The following is a 20803-nucleotide window of genomic DNA, read 5'->3' as shown; positions in this document are numbered from 1 at the left end:
CCCTCAAAAAGAGGTAATCGTTTTAATATTAAAATAAAATATAAATTGGAAAAAATTTCATTAGGCGATGGGCAAGAGTCATGAGGACGTATTGCTTTTCTCATAGATCCAGCTTGTTTTTATTTTATTTTATAACAACTACTAGTAGTAGTATTCAGATTGCAATAAACATTTATAATTTGGGCTACTACTACTAGTAGTTTGTAATTTGAGCTACTACTTTTTGTTGTTTGATAGTTAGGTTACTATTTCCCCTTGAGTGAGGAACTCTCGTAGAATTTAGCAATAAAAAAATTATAAAATCTTTATCTGTCTGCATTGAATTAGACGAATTTTAATCGAAACTTTAAACAAGATATATAGTTAGAGAAAATCTTATTTTTAATATAAATTATCAAAATGTCTTGTTTGTATTTTTTTAAGTATATTGCTATATGAAAATGAAAATCAAGAATTGTTTTGCAAATGCCATGATACTTTTATATAAAAAGTTCCATGATGTGTAAAATTGGATGATGACGAAGTTTTTCAGCTAAAAACAGGATAGTAATCCAAGAAAATGTTTTTTTCTTGGTATTTTTCTTTGAAAATAAACGTATCTATCATACTTTTTTTTGGTAATTGTGGAAGTTCGTTGAGTGGTAACATCCCTGTGGACCACACCAATTCAGATCCTCCAAATCTTGCTTTTGGTCCGACTGAAATATCATTATAGTTGTAATAATAACACGGTTGTAATTTATATTATATTAAAAAGCATTATAATTTCAAACCCTTTATGAAAACATGTATTGAAATTTCTCTTTGTATTTGCATCTGCGTTTACATGTGGATCGAAATCACATTTTTATGCTGACGGTGAAACAAAATCACAATTATGAAATAAATCAATAAAACTTTCTTTTTCCTTTTTTAATAAAATATATTAAGAAATTTCAAATGTAAACGACTTATATTTTATGATGATAAGTGAATGAAATAGTCTCCAAAGTTTAATACGTTTCACAGTAATGGTGAATGGATGATTATTAAAGGTTTTTTTCACATTGGATATTTTAACATTTGATGTATCACGAAACCACTTGATTACATAAATTAACGGTTTTGGAGTATTTATTATAACAAAATGTTTATTACCAATTTATTTTGAATTTAAGGCCATAAACCTTAATAATACAGTACTAACATTGGTAATCGACATCAATATTTTCAAACATAAAGATAAAGAGTTCAAAAATAAAATAAAAAATCGGAGATTAAGACCTTTCATGAATACCTTTTTTCTACTTACCAAAAAAAATGAATACCTTTTTCTCATAGTGAAAACTAAATTAAGATTTATATTTATAAACAAATCCAATCATGCAAGGGAAAAGGTATTTATTTATAATGTAGATGAAGAACAAAATTAAGAGAAACAGTTCTACATCACATCATTTATATATCTATTAGAGCATCTCCAACCCACTTTTATATTTACTTCTAAACTCTATTTTAGATTCAACAAATCTACTCCAACCCACCTCTATTCTCACCTCTAAAATAGAGATCTCTATTTTTTTCTCTATATATAGAAGTGAGAATAGAGAATTTCTATTTTTTTTCCTATAAATAGAGTTAAATTTTTTAGAGGAAAAAATAGAGGAACACATTGGAGGAAAAATAGAGAAAACTTACCTCTATTATAGAAATAGAGTTAAAAATAGGGAAATAAATTGGAGATGGTCTTAGTGGATGCCCTACGAATTGTCTTTTGTCTCCATAATTTTTATTTGTCATATTAAATTGCATCATTAAAGAGACAAAATTTGATAATGATCCACTTTTCTTCTCTCCTATTTTTCCACCCCCGAATAATTCTTGAAGTTTCTGCTTCTTTATTTACTTTTTATTATTATATGTTCATCTTTATTTTGGATTATATGCTCGCTATTGTAACTTTTGCGTTTTTTCTACTTGGAAAATTAATATTTATAGTCAATGAAAATTAAATACTATAGATAATCAATGAGGTGTCCTTCATCCATACGGTGGGTATAATGAATGAATTATTTATAATCCAATTACTGTTTTGTCACATTGTTAGAATTTTGTAGGTCTGAGTGTTGGTTGATATTTTTTTTCTTCACAACACTAATAGTTCATGATATTCGAAAGTCAACAGTAAGCAACACCTGAGAAAGTTATTAGTTGCATATGATTGGAAAGCAAAAAAAAAAAAAAACGCCGAAATTGTAGTTTGGTTAAGATTTGTCTTTAACAATCATAACTCCGATCCAAATGAAATATAGGGACAGACTTAAAAGCCAATGGGCTAATATTATGATGGACTATAGTAAAGGCTAAGAAACCTGAGAAACTTGTGTGAGGAACATCAGATGGTCCAAATCCAATGTGTTTTGCGTTGGACTTTTTGTTATTCTTCACCTCCTGACAGCATAATTCTTTGCTCGGAAGATGATTTAAACAGAAACATATAAAGGAATGAAAAAAGTTGGGATACATTTCCCTAAAGCAGAAGCAATATAAAAATGCTTGAATTAGATAGCTTCACTCTCACGTCATATTATTTCTATATCCTCCTTTTGTGATCTTATATAAATCCCTAACCTCGTTGTAACAATCCATGTGCACAATTAAATATGTTCAAAGAAGCAACGTGCCTTTAATCCAAATCTCGTTATCACTTATATACAATTATCAGCATACATGGCCAAGGTTCGAGAAAACAGAAAATTTATTTATCTTATTTTCTTCCACTTTTGAAAATTGAACAATAAAATGACTTCTTACTTGTAGGAGAAGGAACCGCTGATGGAGGATCTAGAACAAGGAATACAGCTAACCAGTGAGAATGAAACCGGCGGGTCTGGTAACGTGGGTAGGTGGAGCGAAGGATTTCATGATCCATTGGTTCCTAAACACGGAGCAGCTGAGAAAGCAAAGGTTCTTTCGGTCACCACTAAACCGTATAAACCGGTTCCTTGCTCTGAATCTGAGATTTCCGGTATATGGCCTTCTTCATTTAGCGAGTATTGTTGCATCTATAGAGTACCTAACCGGTTAAGGAGAGTGAACCCAGATGCATACACTCCTCAAATGCTTCTCATCGGTCCACTTCAACATTCTAAGAAAGCTAAAGCCCTTGAGCTCTCCAAAACCGATTTAAGGTACGTGTGTATATATATTAATCATACTGATACAAAAGCTAGATTCTGATTTTGTGTTATGTTTACATTTATAACATGCTAGATTAATCATACCTTTATAGTGTTTTCTCGTATCAAATACCATTTTAAATTTGGTGTTTGATTTGATGCTTGCGCTTCTGTTAACATCTTAAATTATAGTGTTTGTGTTGAAAGTACATAATATGCTAATGCGCTTACATTATACTGTTCCAGATATTTGGACTATATGAACATGGAACTTCACAAGGAGAAGTACCTTAATGCTATTGCAAATAAATATGGAGAACAAATTATCGAAGTTTTCAGGAAAATCATAAGAACAAGTGAGAAATTTATAAGAGAAAGCTACGCCGAGTCAACGGAGTGGATCAAATCCCAAGAGTTCGTGGAAATGATCCTCCTCGACTCGGTGTTCATACTAGGGTTCTTTATTCAGACTGAAACTACTCAAAACATCAAGAAGAAAGAAGCAATTCTTTTCCATGAAGAAGATATTCTTTTCCAGGAGCCTTGTCTCATAACCACTATTTTAGAAGACCTAATCTTGCTCGAGAACCAACTCCCTTATGTCCTTTTAGAGGAACTCTCTATACATTTTTTCGCAAATCTTAAAACCAAGGAAACTTTCCGTGACATTATCCTTCGAGCTTTCAGGTTAAAAGGAGAGGTCAAAGAAGGAATGAATTTCCGACATTTTACAGATTTGTTCCGACGTGTCCTTGTGGAAACACTTTGTTTGACAAAAGAACAAATCAAAAGCGCAAAGGATAAGCCACCGGAGAGCATAAAGAGTCTGCACAACGCAGACAAACTAGACAGTGCTGGAGTGGATTTTGTGCCTCTGGAAGAAAAAAACAATTTATCGTTGGTGATTACTTTCGAACGGGGAATCTTGGAAATACCTTGTTTCTTAGCGGACGACAACACCGAGAGGATTATGAGGAACTTAATGGCCCTCGAACAATGTCATTACCCTCTCACTTCTTATGTTTGTAACTACATAGCCTTCTTGGATTTTCTCATCGACACCGACCAAGACGTTGACTTGCTCGTCAAGAAAGGTAATAACTCTTTACAATGATCTAGTTCAAAGAGCAATATCAGACGGCATGAAAAAGGGTTGCTCAATCCAGGTTTTCAGAATTTTTGGTCTGTGAAATGTAGCACAAGTCGGTTCCAGGTTACGTCTAGATTTTCTTATTTAATTTTTTTTTTCCTTTCTTAACATATCTTCACATTTTTCGTTACAAGGAGTTATAAAGAACTGGTTAGGACATCAAGCATCGGTGGCGGAAATGGTGAACAAGCTGTGTTTAGGGCTTGTGGATTTTGGATCTCACTATTACGATATAGCCGATAGACTCAACAAACACTACGAGAACCGTCGCAATAGATCCATCGCCACACTCCGGCGAGTTTACTTTAAAGATCTTTGGACCGGAACTGCCACCATTGCCGCCGTCGTTATCCTCGTGTTGACTTTGATTGGGACTGTGGCTTCCGTTCTCCAAGTGACGCAGAAGGAAAAATAATTCTCCACCGCCTCCGTCTCTGTTCTGAGGACCATAGATTGTCTCTTGTTATACACGAAACAAAAACAATATTTGCTTCTTCTTTTTTTTTCTCTCATGCAAAACTATGTTTAATTTGTTTTTCTCTTTAGCTCGACTTGGTTCAACAAATAATGTTTCTTTTTCATATTGTTTATTTATTCCATCATGGCTAACGTCATCTTTCCAGGTTGATTATGTATCTTAAGGGAATATCTCACAAAAATAGGGAAATATCTAAATTAAAACATTTTCCTAACTAAAACTTTCAATTTTTTCGTTTTTTTTATAAGACATTCAAATTACAATATTTTTTCAACAAAACCTTCGATCTTTTTCATTCCCATATAAAACTTCCAAGTTCCAACTAATTAACTTTTTCTAAATAAATTTTCAAGCTAAATTATCAAATTTGATCTCGAAAAGTAGTTAACTAATGGTCAACGAAAATTCTATTCAGAATAATAAACGGCTATTTACGATAAATTTTTTTAGTTTATTTCGTTTCCAAAATTTATATAAATCCTACAATAAAAATAAAAGATATTCTAGGATTTGTAATGATTTTTTTGTGTTTCCTATTATATATTAAGACATGTGAATTTCGAAAACTAAATAAATGGAAAAACATGTTGTTAAAGACCGCTTATCGTTAATCCATCATTGATCGGGCTCAAATAGTAAACATTTAACTAAATTGAATTAGACTCCATTATATATATATATATATATATATATATATATATATATATATATATATATAACTAGGTATAATATAGAACTAGTTGGACGTTCAAAATCTGTGGCGTACATGGTGAACAAGCTGTGTTTAGGGATTGTTGATGGCTCTCACTATTACGACATAGCCCAAAGGTTTAACAGATACTACGAGGACCGTTTTAACATTATCAGAATACAAAAAAGTACATCCTTCACTACTCTCAGTCTACTTCAAAGACCTTTGGATAGGAACTGCCATCGTTAGCGCCGTCGTTATCCTCGTGTTGACTTAGATTGGGACGGTGGCTTCCGTAGTACTCCAAGTGACACAGAAAGACAATAATCACACTAATTAAAATATTAAATCTCTCCCGGAAACTGCAGATCGCTACTTGCTATATACACGAAATTAAACGAGACTATATATATGATTATTACAGTATCTTTTCATCCATTCTGCAGAGGCATACTTAATATAAAATCGGTTGCTTTAATTTCTATGTAATAAACTTTCAATAAGTGTAATAATATTTGTTTAAAATATTAAATCAATAATTCAATCTTAGTGTCTACATATATATATATATATATATAGTAGTCAATAGTCAGAGTCTTCCTACAACTCATTTTCCTTATCTAAAATAAAATGCAATATATGGATTTAAAATTAACATAATTATTCAAAAATATTTTAAAGTCATACCATGAAAAGAAAAACCATAAAATGACATTAAAAAAAACAATAAACAGATATAGTTCAACCACTTAAAATAAAACATACTTCAACATAGTTTGTCAACAGGATTAAAATAGGTGACTACATACCACATGAGAGGCTAGTTCACTCCCTTTATTCATGAAATTAAAAACAAGAACGAAACTTATTCAAGAAACCCTTTCGTTGATATACAACAAAAGGGTTTCACCTTCAACCTCCCGGCCGAATCACTAGCGACGATCACCGAGGGCTGCTGCATTGGCGGTTCTTGACCTCTGACTAACGAACCTTCTGCAGTACATAGGACGCCCATCGATGACAACGCAAACCTTTTCACAATGCCCCAGCACACAACCTGGTATGTAATGAGAATTGAACATCACTTTTCCAAACAAACCTTGCCTAGCCACCCTCCCTGTTGGCCTAGGCTTGTGGACATACACGTCCACCACACTCCCCGGGTACATCCTAATCATCATCATCACATATATACACATATATGAACCAACTGAATCATATAAAAGATGTAATTAACTAGCTAAAAAACTAAAACAATTTGTTTGTATAGACTATATGTATCAAGAAGCACAATATATATACTGTGAGATGCAAGTCGAGATCTATTAGCTCAAACTAAACTAAAATTGTTATACATCTATAGACTTCGTAGATGTGTGTCTACTACACATAGCCAACCTTCTATGATGCAAGTCGAGATCTATTAGTACAAACTAAACTAAAATTTTATCAATCTATAGACTTCGTAGATGTGTGTCTACTACACATAGCAAACCTTCTATGATGCAAGGTAAAGTTTCAAGGTAATGTGTAATCGTCTTGTGACAAATCATTTGCACAAACCAAAAACTATTATCCATTTATAAATATCATGAATTAGGATTACACTTGCCTGTCGAAGTAACCGAAGATCTGGCTTTCTGTGAGAGGAAAGCCGTTAGAGAACGTGACAAATATACAACGTTTGTCGGGATTTGGGTTAAACTCCAGCGCATATGCATTTAACACAGAGCCCCCCGACGTGCTCATGGCGTCGCTCTCTATCTCTCTTCTTCCCTCTCCTTTTAACAACAACAAGAGAAACGCAATTTTTTTGTTTTGTTTTGTTTCTATATAGCATGGTACGTGTCTGGATACAACGGTTGGGATTTTAAGGAATAATATTTTCATTTAATGCATAGTATCAAAAGGTTGACAAATTTATTTCACATTCCACTGTGAGTGCATGTATGTACTACGTTTTACAAGAAACATATATCATTTCAGCTGTTATTTTATTTTTCTGTCATTTTAAAAATAACTTTCGAGGTTTCGTTGAATCATGTGTTCTTGTAACCGAATCGCAGTATATATCATATATTTCTTTCTACATATGCATCATATTTCTTTTTTATGAAACATATTTTTCCTTAGATTTTAGACATACCAGCTGTAGTATTCAATTATACAAAATCTCCAGTTGTATTTTCTTTATTTTGTTGTGCCAATTTTAGAAGATCAGAAACAACTTTTGAAGTTCCCTTCTTTTCAAGGAATCAAATAAGATTATTACACGCATTAGTTATTTATACATAAGATTGTTACACGCATTAGTAATTTATACAAACTATATTTGTTAATCAAAATTCATGAAACTTACTAGTAAAGTTCCAAAAAAATGTCATAATAATACTTGTGATTCACACCAATAAATAAAACAAAAAACAGTAATCACCACCACGGAGACGAGCATGTGGAAGTTAAGTAGCGTACATAATCAATCTCTCAAGGTCAAGCTTGAGATTAGTAAACAATACAATATACACACACATTCTCTGCAACAACATGCACAAAAAGCTACACAATGCTCAAACCTCGAAAAAAAATTATAAGAAGAAGACTCCCACAGTCCAAAGCTTTAGATTTTATTATATATAGCAATCTGTATTTATATAGTTTAATACATGTATATAAGCTTTACTTGCTTTATTTGCTTATACATGTATTTAGATTTCACAGTTTAGTTGCAGAGCAATGTGTCCCGCGTTGCATTCCCAGTGGTAGCGTTAACTCTACTAAGTCAAAGAAAAGAAAAACACAGAAACAATTTAATCACATTCTGCTGAGTTTCAGACATAATATAAGATAGATTCTAAGAGATAAGAAAATTATACCCATCCGCGATTTTGCAAAGGTATTCTCGTTGATCATCTCTTAGAGGGACATCGGTGAAGTCTAAATCCATTTCAAATATATACACACATAAGTATCAAACTTTATGTGATAGCTCAAAGGTGACAAAGAGATGTGCTAATTGTTATTATGAAAGTTTTCTTTTCTTTTTTCACCTGCGCCTGTAATATTTGATCCCTTGAATGATGTGTTTCCAGTAGCAGTCGCTCCTTCCAAGTTAGCGTTCGTTAAATTCACCTGCATGATGTAACATTTTAAACTATTATTCACCATTAATGTCAAAGATCTTTTTGTTATCCCTAGCTTTATACACATTTATGCACATACATGGACACATATATGTTACATCGAATACAACCTTTGTTACGTTTGCCAAGGAGAAATCTGCACCTCGGAGATCAGCTTCTGATAAATCAGCACCTGGTTTTACGATGATAAGAGTTAACATTCCATGAATGAGAAGTCGTCTCCATTACAGTTCTTCTACTACCTCAATAAAGAAAAGAGAACAAACCTGTTAGATCTGCATCAAAGAAGCTAGCACCTAACAACTTCGCACCCTTGAAGTTGGCTTGCCTTAGGATGGACTGCCGAAAATGTAATCAAATAAGAGGATGATAAATATGGTATTCATGATGATCTATAACTGCATAATGTATACCGTCTTGAAGTCCTGCCTGATAAGAGTCTGGCCACTGAAATCTTTGCCGGATAAGTCCTGTCCCCTGGTGACTCCTTGTCCATAGGGACCTCCACCCTTTCAGTTTCATCCAAATCCAGAAAATACAGTGAGGTATAAAGAAGAACATCTTATGATATCTTAGTCAATGGAATACGAAATCCATCTAGAACAATGATAACATATTCAAGGTGAACTTTGTTTCTGCCATTTCGCATTATTGCTACAAACACCTCAAATGATTTGGAGGGCATTTCTACAAATGGTAAACTAAGTACGTGATCATAAGCAAGACAGTGAAACTACAGGGCAAACTGTTTCAACTTATCACTCCAGTTTCTAACAAAGAAAGTGCCTAAACTTAACACTCAACGGTTTCCAATTTAGATTGGATAATAGATTTCCATAAACAACACAACGTTTGCTGACAATAACTTTTCTATGGTGATCTGATCATCACTTGCCTTAAAGTTTCGACCTTTTATAGCTTTATACCAATTGTGTACAACCACTATATGTAAGTTCCTTTACTTACTTTCATTACAGTTCCAGCATATAATTAAAAAAGGAGATAGGACCAAAAAAGGTTACCTTAAAAGCAAGAGCAGGATCAACAAAGAAGAGAGAAGCAGAGACAAGTGCAAGTAGACTTCTCTTTGAAACCTCTTCTCCTAATGACCAAACCACACTTCTCAAAGGACTAACAACAACTTCTTTTCCTTCCTGCCCAAAAACATAAAATCACAAAAAGAATCTTCTCAACGGACATATAAAATTGGATCTTGTCTAAGTCAAACATAATCTCAAATCAGTTTTCTTCTCAATGTATTAACACTACTAATACTATCAACGATACATACAAACATGAGCATGTGGTCTAGATATAAGATAACACCAAAGATCATACATAAATCAGTCCCTACAAATCTTCACTAAACAAAAGCTACAAGTGTTGTAATCAACTACTAATGCAAATCTGACTCCTTTATCAAAACCGTTTTTTTTTGTTTTTTTCTCAAAGCGGTTCGGAGAAAAGAATTGGAGGTTACCTGAGAGTAACGAAGGGGACAATGAGAATTACGAGAAGACGGAGAGTTGGAGAGAGAAGAGAGAGATGGTTTCTGAGAGACGTTGCAGCAGGAGAACAACGAGACGTTGCTGAGAATTACCATTTTTTTTTGTTTTCGGCTTCACGAATCAACGAGTCTCTGTTTCGGTGGATAAGCCAAAAGCGACTCTTTGTGGATAAAATTAGATTGTTATTATTATGACCGGTGTAATTTACTACTTGAGGAAAGGCCCATCTTTTTAATTGAGCCTATATAGGCCCAACACATATTGTCAAGTAATTAACCCAAATACCACTTTGACTTATGTACATAAATTATGGCTTTGTAGATTCTGAAATGATTTTTAGTTTTTGATTTTACAAAGAACAATTTATCACCCATTCAAGATTATAATCATAAATATATTTCCTAAAAAATAGAGAATGTAGATTTTAGGAGATCTTGTCAATTCTTTCACAAAATCCAAAAACTCCCATTTTTATTAGTTTTTACTTTATAGAGTGCTTGCGGTGATGTCATATAGTATTTTTTTTGTTTTCCATTTATTTACTTCTTCTTTTGAGCAAAATCCAAAGATCAAAAACCAAAATCTATAATCTAAATACCACTACAAAACTTGTCTTGAATGATATATAAAACTTTTTAAATGAAATTTTTGGTTTTATGTTTTTAAGTTAAAAGGTCTACATAACTCTCCAACCATCAAGTCCAAAAATAGATTTTGTCTCTAAGTAAAGAGGAATTATCTATCACTCGTAGTTCTCATTGCCTCTCTCGGTCCAATTTAGTGCCATCAAATCTAATTTCTCAAACACGACGAGATCACGTGCAAGTCATATGGATAACAGCTGTGCACACACAATCCAAAACGCATTGGATCGAGGCTGTGTGATCATAACATCATGAGAGGAGGGGGCACAAATGTAAATTCAGTAGAAGCTCGTGTCGCATCAAATGATTGGTGTCCGGTGAGAGAGAGACAATGAGACACGCGCAGGGTGGTGCGAAGATAGGACAATGCTAACCCCTCTAGTATTTCACTTGTGAGGTCGACACGTGGACACTCCATCACGTGACTTCCCACGTGAAACGCTGCCGTATCTAATTTAATTGAGTCCTTTTGTCTGTTTTTTTCTTCGCCTCAGTCTCGTGGCTCTCACTCGCCATGTCTCCTTGCTAACTTTTTTTTTTTTAATCTTGAAACTTTCTGCTTTTCAGCTTTTTTTTATTTATTTTGGATTTCGTAAAGATTTTCAAACGGAAGTACGTTAGATTCGAGTATTGTTTCTATTCCTTAATTATGATTTAATATTAGGGTTCAGATGGTTACAAGTTGCGAATCCAAAACTGACGGGAAATACCATAGTATTCTGAACAGCTGGTACTCTGAAATTCTAATCTCTTACACTCGATTTCCAGCGTAGCCCCATGTTTTTTTTTTCAAAGCGTAGCATGGGTTATCAATATAGATTGCACCGATACCAAATAATAATAATACTACTCTCTGTTCCTAAAAAAAATTGATTTTCTAGAAATTTCACATATTTTAAAAAACAATCATTGTTTAATTATTTATTTTTATTAAATATTTTTTAATAAACTATAAACTAATAGTATTCTGAAACAGTTAATTATTACTTCTTGAAATCTATGATTTATTAATATCAATTAATTAAAAATAAAGAAAAAATCTAAAAAATTAATCTTTGTGGAACAAACCCAAAACACTAGAACATTAAACTTTAAAGAACAGAAAGAATATTAATTATAAAGAATCAATCAAATCTTGGAACGGGCCAAGAAAAGCGACGGGCTTCCCACGTGGACATGTGTAATGATTTCGAGTAAATTGTTAGATACGTCGATACAGTAATGTGGTACGTGAAAAATATCATAATTATTTTGTAATGATTAAATTGGCTCAGCGAACAATTGTTGATGGATGGACTATCTAATTATCTATCTACAGACTACAGTAGTACTACTATGCCAATGGTTATCTAACTTATCTTAGCAGATTTGTGAGGTTAGAAAAAAAGAAATCAGTGTACATTTACTCTTTCTCTCAAACTTTACCAATCAAACCCAAAATAATACTCTTTCTGTTTCTATTAGTTTTGATGTTTTGGAGTTTTCACACATATTAAGAACTCAATCATTATTTAATTATTTTAATATTGTTTTAATCTTAAATATTTTTAACAATTATCAACCAATAGTAGTCTAAAAAGTTAATGATTTATAATCATTTCATCTTAAAATTTATAATTTACTATTATAAGTAAAATAAAAATAAAAAAAATGGTAGAAAATCAATCTTTCTGAAACAAACTAGATAGCTAGAACATCAATTTTTTAGAAACAAAAAGAGTGTATTTATCTTTGCCTTTTCTTTTTTTTTTCACTTTTTTACTCACTATTTCCTGATGATTAGATCTAAGTGAAATTTATGAAAGTAGTTTACTTAAACTAGTATACAGTATACTTAAAACCCAAAAAAACGTATACCAAAATAATTAGATTCTGAATTGTACGTACATATATATCGAGAAGGTGATGTATATAAGTTCTTTTTTTTTTTTTGTGCAAAGGTGATGTATATAAGTTCAAATTAGGAAAGTTAAAGGAGAACACATGCATTGGGACTTGGGAGAGCTTTTGCACATAGTTATGGACACACACGTGGGACCAAATGTGTGTCTTCTTTTTTAATGAAGATGTGTCAAAATTATTGAACTCTTGAATTAAGTTATTAGTATGATAAGTGTATTAATATTCATGCATGATTACCTCAAAAACTCGATATTGGTGCAACATGGGCTTTGGTTGCTTTGGTCGGTTTTCATTGGATCCTGTTCTTAGCTGTCTCTTACCGAACTGGTATCTTTAATTTCCCTCGCCATACTGTTATAACAAGACTCAAACCGCCATATTGTAAATATACTTATATCCACAATTTAACTCATATTTACGTATATTAATTTAATGTATTGAGTTTTTTTTTGTTTTTTTGGTTAAAGATTTATCGAGTATCTAATCACCAATTTTTTGGACCACTATTTCTATTTTTATTATATTGATTCGTTGAGACAAAAAAAAAAAAAAAAATCACCAATTTTTTATGTTTTACAAACGGATATCAGTTTTTGTATTTTTCATTATGATTTTTATGTACAAAATATTATGGTTGGAGGATATTTAATGATATGTAGTTTGTCGTATTAATTCTAGAAGATATTTTTGTATTGTTCTAAGTTCTAACGTTGTCTTCTTTAAATTCTGTCAACGATAGTATTTTTTTTTTTTAAAAAGCACAACGATTTTTACACGAACAATTCGCGAGAGTGAGCGCATGGGATAGTTCCTACCACCGAGTCGGAGAAGGAGAGAAGTATCCAATGATTAAAGAGAAGTGAATGTCTGGTCGTGGAGGAACAAATTACGCCGCACGAGGGTGGTCACTGGGGACCATGTGCTGCCACGTTGGCATATTCTTTCGTGAACGCCTTCCCATTTCCCACGTGACCTCCATTTCTTTAATCTTGCTTCACTTCTTCTACACTTCATGTAGTTTTATCATGAAACATACATACAAAAATATAGCATAACCATGTAACAAAGCAGAATCATACATACAAAAATATAGCATAGGTTTTCTAGACACAAAATAAAACAAAAATATTTGTCTGCTTTTAACATTCAAAAGTGTCAGAAGAAAAAGAACAAAGGGAGATTACATTAAAAGCTTAGAAACAAAAGTATATTCTCTCCGTTTCGTTTTAGTTGTCGTTTAAGATTTTTTCACACAAATCAAGAAAAACATTAAATTTTCTGTTTTAGCCTTTATTAATATATCCTATAAATTTTTTTATTGGCCAAAACATTAAAAAAATAGGGATAATACTGAAATTTTTACCAAACATTTGTTTTGAAAACCTAAAACGACAACTATTACGAAACAAAATTTAAGTACTAAAACGACAACTAAAACAAAACGGAAGGAGTATAAATTAACATGGGTTACGACTTATCAATTGTAACCTACAAGTCTGCAAAAAACTATATTTTTATATGCATGCTACGGCTCATAAATCATAACCCATGTTAATTTAGTTTAAAGCCCTTATTAATTTATCAATACATATTTTTTGTAGTGTTTAATTTCTTTGAGCAAAAAAAAACTTACAGGTAAAACATAGTACTGTTTAGTTTTTGGAGTGTTTTAAATAGAAATTTAGAAATATAATCTTTTTGTGAACAGTAGAGAGCCTGATTAGTCATAGCATTTCCAAGGTAGTTTTTGAAATTGAGGATTCTACTCTAGTGGGTTGTGTTTTACCTCCAAAAGCGTGGCCATCCTTCAAATGGGAATCTGTTGAGTTGCTGAGGGTTTTGGAGAGGTTACATGTTTGGAAATTAGCTTTGGTGTGCTCACAAGCAAATAGAGGAGCTCGTCTCATCGCGCAAAGTGTTTCTAGTGGCTATAGAGTTCGCTCCTATGTTGCGTCTAGTCATTTTTTTGGCTGCTAGTAAAAGAGTTTTATTCTCTGTGTGATCGCCGTTGAATGTTTTTTTTTTAGAATTTCATTATTTTGTATAGGCCATTTTCATTCATATAAATGGCTTAAATATAGGTGAAATTTTTTTTGGTTCCTGCTTTCAATTTGTTGACATTTGTAGGATATTCCGTTTTAACCCAAAAGATCACTATAAAAAATTCAGTTGACAAAAAAAAAATGTTTTTGTACTATTATGTCAATCAAGTCAACCAATCAATTAGACTTTAAAATAAAATCAATTATCTAAACATAATTTGCCAAGAAAAGTTTATAAGAAAGGTCAAAGCAAATTTTTAAGAGTCAATGAAAAGCATGACCGCATTGATTGAAGATACATAAGAAGTCAATACATATTCATTACATTTGAAAGTAATTAAAAACACTTTAATTTGTTTTGAAAAAGCGTCGGACGTTATTTAACTTTACAATTAAATAATAAACCCGACCTGTCTTGTCGGTAACTCTCGAAGAAACTGAAGTAGTAATAATGATGGCATTATCAACAAACAACTTTGAAAACAATAAAAAGGAAACATAAACCAAAAATTATTGTTTCAATGACAGCAAGTAGCCGTAAACACTACCACCAGTAGTCTTTTCCAAATGTCCGTTTTCTATTTGACTTAGCCATAAAATTCGATGGAAAAACTTGAATCTTGCTTTTATTAGTTGACCAAAAGAATTACTAGTACTAATCAAAGGAGAGTTTTTGGAAAAGGGAATAATAAATGAATTGAAGATTAATTAGATGCATGTTGGGTTCACGGGTAACTCTAGAGTCTTAAAAACCCCCATGGAGTGTTAGGCTATGTGTTATCAAGACGACATCGTTTTCTGACTAACATACCCATTTTGAGCCCAACGCCATTCTCTTCCGTTCCACGCGTTCTTACTCGCGTTTGTTCTTCACGAGCGGGCCTACTTTACCATACACATCTGTCTTTTCCTCTTAAAATACCATTCTCATGGGTTAAGAAATAAAACAATTCAAACAAAGATTTTGTTATACTGTTAAAGCATCTCCATCATCCACTATGTGGGTGTCTCAAAAATATTATTTTAATCAATTTAGAATAAATAAGTTATTTATTTAAATTATAAATTATAAAAAAAGAATTTGACCAATAATAAAATGACAAGTGAAGACACAGTTTCTCAAACCAGAAACTGTGTCTATATTCTCTCCTACTGTTTATATTATTTTCTATTTTTTTTAATCTTGAGACATTCCTCCAGACATTAGTGTTGGAGATGCTCTTACTATTGTTGAGTAGATCTACAAAGCGTGTGCATTATTACTTCCCAAAAGAATCACCGTGCTCACCCTTTTTTTGTTAAATAGTTAAATTATTTTAGCTATAATCAAGTTTTAAATATGACTTTTCGAGAATAAACAAATGATATGATTAATTAAGCATCATTTTTAAAACGTTGAACCAAAACCAAATAATTATTATTGTCAAAACATAACAAAATAGCTGAGATTTAGGTATCATAATTAAAATGTTAAACGCTTGTTATTGACTTTTAGTAACAAAATGAACAAAAATTCATTTGTCAAACGTATTGAAAAAATTAAACGCATTGGAGTTGAATGAGTTATTTTTTTAGTATTTTTTAGAGAGAGAGAGGAGCAGGTAACAGTATATATCATCATTGAAATTACAAGGGTCTCTCTGAGACAAGTCATCATTGAAACCACAAGCACCCCACAAAAACCCTTCTCTCTATCTCTCTTTACATATCAACTTCTGTGTATATATATATTAGTCATATCTTTAACCCCAGCACTACTAGAAACCCAGAAAACAAAAGCTCTTTCTTTAGAGAACAATGGGTGAAAGAGATGATGGGTTGGGTCTGAGTCTAAGCTTGGGAAATAGTCAACAAAAAGAACCATCTCTGAGGTTGAATCTTATGCCGTTGACAACTTCTTCTTCTTCTTCGTTTCAACACATGCACAATCAGAATAATAATAGCCATCCCCAGAAGATTCATCACAACTCTTGGACTCATCTGTTTCAATCTTCTGGTAATACTTCTCTTCTTTTTTCTCATTGTTTTTTTTTTTAAACATTAAATGTGTTGAAATTCTGTTTATGTGCAAAATATTCGAAGATTTCGCTTTACTTTCATATCTCCGGATCTATGTTTCAGATCCGATCCTTTTAATAAAGATATTTAAGTTTTAGTAATGTACGAAACTGAAGCTAAAAATGTTTTTGATGTACTCTAGGAATTAAACGTACAACTGCAGAGAGAAACTCTGACGCCGGGTCTTTTCTAAGAGGTTTCAACGTGAGCAGAGCTCCGTCTGCGGTGGCGGTGGTGGACTTGGAAGAAGAAGCCGCCGTTGTCTCGTCTCCGAACAGCACCGTCTCGAGTCTGAGTGGGAATAAGAGGGATCTTGCGGTGGCAAGAGGAGGAGATGAAAACGAGGCGGAGAGAGCTTCTTGCTCACGTGGAGGGGGAAGCGGTGGAAGTGACGATGAAGAGGGCGGAAACGGCGACGGATCAAGGAAGAAACTCCGGTTATCGAAGGAACAAGCTCTTGTTCTCGAGGAGACTTTTAAAGAACATAGCACTCTTAATCCGGTTAGTGGCATTTTTAGTAATTTGATCCAACTTATTAATCCGGCTAATCATTACATTTTCGTAATTTATCACTTCTTATTGCATGGCATGGACGTTTGTGGTTGGCTTCTTTCTAAAAACTAAAATTGTGTTCTTTGTTTTTTTGAATTATCGGATTGGGCAGAAGCAAAAGCTGGCTCTAGCAAAACAGTTGAATCTAAGGGCAAGACAAGTGGAAGTGTGGTTTCAGAACCGAAGGGCAAGGTAAAGAAATTATCTTTATTTCTAGGGGTATTACCGGAAATTTGGTTTCACAGAACCTTAGTAATTGCTATGATGGGGATATAATTGTCCTTTTATGACCCAAAAGAGATTTCAGTTCCCTGTCTTAAAAGAAAATCCTAATAAGATCTCTGCCTCTGTACTGTCACATGGCGTTTTACTTTTTACTACAGCCTTAAAGACACATGCATGCGTATGCGTACAAATAAAATCTACTTTTGTCCTTCTGTTTCTTAATTAATAAGCTTAGTTTTAAAATTTAATTTTCGTCCATTTCACTAATGAAGATGATTTTGATTTATTATGTGTACATTAGGACGAAGCTGAAACAAACGGAGGTTGATTGTGAGTATTTGAAGAGATGTTGCGATAGTCTGACGGAGGAGAATCGACGGTTGCAGAAAGAAGTGTCGGAGCTGAGAGCGTTGAAGTTGTCTCCACATCTCTACATGCATATGACTCCGCCTACTACTCTCACCATGTGCCCTTCTTGCGAACGTGTCTCCTCCTCTGCCGCCACTGTGACGGCTGCTCCTCCTACTACTCCTACGGTGGTGGGGCGGCCAAGTCCACAGCGGTTAACTCCGTGGACTACTATTTCTCTCCAGCAAAAATCAGGTCGCTAGGGAAGGAGTATCTTCGGTAGTTTTAGCTTAGAATAAAGATATAACAAAAAAGGTTCAATTTGAGGCTCTAACTGTTAATTTTGTAAAAGACTGTTTGACAATATGAAAAGAATTGCAAGAAGCAGGCTTTTACGGAAATGGTTATAAAATTTCTTTCCTAATTTACACTATTATTATTCGAGACCGTTATCCAAAAGTTTCTTTCCATGAACAGTTGCAAAATATGAAAATTCTATATAGCCCAAATGAAACAATGACACTTGAAAACTGGTTTTGCTTTATCTATCGTAAACGTAAAATCAAAAAGATATTCATATTCTTATTACACTAAAGATCTCAAGTCAGTACATTAAGGGCCGTTTTTCACCGGGGCTAGTTCAAGCTGTCTGCGCAGGCAAATCTTGATCCAAACCAAACCAAACAAAAATAATGAAATTGCCTGAAAGCATACTTCTGACAAGATGCCTTTAAATTAAAATATTAACTTTTAAGAAATCAAATCAGAAGCGAAACAAAAAAAAGTGTGAAACAAAACTAAATGTTGATCATAATCGTTTTGTTATTTGTTATCTTATTTTATAAACGAAAAATTGGATTACGAACCCTTAAATGTCATTGTAGGCTTGTAGCAGAACAGAAGGGCATTTGATCCAATAAAGAGGATTCCATTCAAAAATAATGTATCTAGAATTTGTGTGTTTTAGTTTTATTAGTTTCTTGAGTATAATAGGGTTTGGAAAACTAGTGAGTCATAACTTGACAACTGAACTGGTTTTCTCATTTCCGAACCTGTAAAAGGATTACCTTTTTTTTTTTTTTGACGTCTAGATTTATTATTTATTGCAAATTATGAGAACTGTTACATAGACGATTCTACAACGGACAATTCCTTCCGACCCTTATTAGATCCACGACAGACGACAAAAATCATAGTGGGCTTTTTGCCGGCATTAGTGCTATGAATAGATGTTCTTCTTTTTCTTTTGTTGGGTTTTAAAACCGAGAGGCTATAATTGTACTTCGCTGGAGATCTCCTGCACACTTACCTCCTTTAATCTGCAAATTTATTAATAAATCGCAATATCTGGGACTCGAACCCCAGACCTCTTGGTGTAGAAGTATTAATTAACCCTTGGTCAACCAATGGGCCAAGGGGGCTTCCACAAAGGATTACCTTTTTAGAATTCAGTTTTTGTGAGTATATTGTTTGTTACCTCTAAAATCCTGAGAGAGATCTTCTAGGGATTGTACGTAATAAAACTTGATGGGCTTAGATAAAGATAAACCAACAAAAAAAATCATAGTGGGCTTTTTGCCGGCATTAGTGCTATGAATAGATGTTCTTCTTTTTCTTTTGTTGGGTTTTAAAACCGAGAGGTTTCAAAACCGATCGATGTGTTGCTTCGTAAACTCACATATGATGAACAAACTAGAGGCATGTAAGGTAAATATTGGAAGTAGTTAATTTAAGATGACAATGATAAAAATTGCTTTTTTACATGTAAGTAATCAAAGCTTAAAACTTGATACATAGTTTTTGGTCATCTTCTTTTATCTTTTTCGGTTGGAAATTTTTATTGTTCGGATTAATGGAAAACTTAGAAGACTAACACGGCTAGAGGATATGATGGTGATGTTGATTAAAACACCAAGTTGTTTTGTTTTTAAAAAAAATTATGTGTAAGGAATTTTCAAAAATCAGTTTTAATGAAACAAAGATTGTTCCAATTGGAACATAAATCCAGTGTTCTAAAAAGCGGTCTAGGCGGTCGCCTAGGCCCCGACTAGACACTAGGCTCTCATGCGACGTCTAGATTACCGCCTTGACCGCCTAAAATCACATAGATCTTGTTTAATGTATTTTTTCAATTTCAATTAGAGATTTATTTTTATATATAGTTATAAATATTCATATATTTTTTAATATAAATATAAATAAATGTTTTATCTAGTTTTTGTTTATAATTTCATAATTTTTAGTTTTATATAGATATTTTATATAACTTTTATATATAATATTATATTTATAATTTTTTATGTTATAAACGTCTAAACCGCCTAAAAAATCGCCTAGGCCCCGATTAAGCGTTCTAGGCGCTAGGCACTGGGTCACCGCCCGCTTAGCGCCTAGCGCTTTCTTGAACACTGCATAAATCTCATAACAAATGAAATTATCAATAAAAAGAAGTACGTAATACAGAATCTTATACCTTTTTTTTTTTTTTTTTTTTTTTTTTTGTCAAAAACTTGTTTCATTCATAACAACGGAACAAGGCTCAAGATAGCCGCAAATACAAGGTTAATATGGCTTGAATCAAATTATTGGCCGACCCGGTTTTGGGTCCAAATGAGCGGCTCGTCCAGTTACTCGAGCCACCTCTTTTTTTTTTTTTTTTTCTGTCTTCTTTGGTTTGCTCGTCAAACTCTCACTTAAAATAAGTTTCATCTAACTTCTCAGAAGTATTTCCTGTGGGGGTGAAAATGTAAAATTGAAAGTGTAGTGAAGAAGTCGATAAAAAAGGAAAGGAGTTGTGCTATGAGATGCAGATTCCTATATTCAATATGGTCGACATATATCTCCTTTCTTTCTAATTTCAGTACTTTCAAAAAGAGTAACTTTTAAGTTTTAATGATTTTGTTACCA

At 33.0% G+C, this 20803-nt stretch overlaps 4 protein-coding genes across 5 annotated transcripts; 2 read left to right on the top strand and 2 right to left on the bottom strand.

Annotated features, from left to right (window-relative positions):
• The first annotated feature begins 1741 nt into the window (after window positions 1-1741).
• LOC9316215 (UPF0481 protein At3g47200) lies at window positions 1742-4936 on the top strand. Its single transcript, XM_021028921.1, has 4 exons — window positions 1742-2718; window positions 2800-3170; window positions 3405-4252; window positions 4443-4936. Exons 1-4 carry the CDS (start codon window positions 2710-2712, stop codon window positions 4721-4723), a joined length of 1509 nt encoding a protein of 502 aa, XP_020884580.1. The 5' UTR covers window positions 1742-2709; the 3' UTR covers window positions 4724-4936.
• Window positions 4937-6212: 1276 nt separating this feature from the next.
• Window positions 6213-7620, bottom strand: LOC9316214. Its single transcript, XM_021028922.1, has 2 exons — window positions 7090-7620; window positions 6213-6647 (listed from the first exon to the last, which is right to left on the bottom strand). The coding sequence occupies exons 1-2, from the start codon at window positions 7365-7367 to the stop codon at window positions 6410-6412; spliced, it is 516 nt and encodes a 171-aa protein (XP_020884581.1). The 5' UTR covers window positions 7368-7620; the 3' UTR covers window positions 6213-6409.
• A 310-nt stretch (window positions 7621-7930) lies between these two features.
• LOC9318056 (thylakoid lumenal 15 kDa protein 1, chloroplastic) lies at window positions 7931-10284 on the bottom strand. 2 transcript variants are annotated; one of them, XM_021029985.1, is made up of 8 exons: window positions 10098-10284; window positions 9640-9771; window positions 9031-9126; window positions 8884-8956; window positions 8728-8789; window positions 8525-8606; window positions 8351-8411; window positions 7931-8251 (listed from the first exon to the last, which is right to left on the bottom strand). In XM_021029985.1, exons 1-8 carry the CDS (start codon window positions 10218-10220, stop codon window positions 8197-8199), a joined length of 684 nt encoding a protein of 227 aa, XP_020885644.1. In that variant the 5' UTR covers window positions 10221-10284; the 3' UTR covers window positions 7931-8196. The 2 variants fall into 2 exon arrangements, with proteins under 2 accessions (XP_020885644.1, XP_020885645.1); XM_021029986.1 differs by having other exon boundaries at window positions 7931-8248; window positions 10098-10282.
• Window positions 10285-16337: 6053 nt separating this feature from the next.
• LOC9316213 (homeobox-leucine zipper protein ATHB-4) lies at window positions 16338-18308 on the top strand. The gene is made up of 4 exons (XM_002881943.2): window positions 16338-16709; window positions 16914-17272; window positions 17436-17515; window positions 17850-18308. The coding sequence occupies exons 1-4, from the start codon at window positions 16511-16513 to the stop codon at window positions 18157-18159; spliced, it is 948 nt and encodes a 315-aa protein (XP_002881989.1). The 5' UTR covers window positions 16338-16510; the 3' UTR covers window positions 18160-18308.
• Window positions 18309-20803: the final 2495 nt, after the last annotated feature.

Source organism: Arabidopsis lyrata (genome assembly GCF_000004255.2).
Source record: "Arabidopsis lyrata subsp. lyrata unplaced genomic scaffold ARALYscaffold_4, whole genome shotgun sequence".
NCBI lineage: Eukaryota > Viridiplantae > Streptophyta > Magnoliopsida > Brassicales > Brassicaceae > Arabidopsis > Arabidopsis lyrata.
Note: the sequence above shows the minus strand (reverse complement) of the source record. Positions and strands in the feature narration are given on the sequence as shown.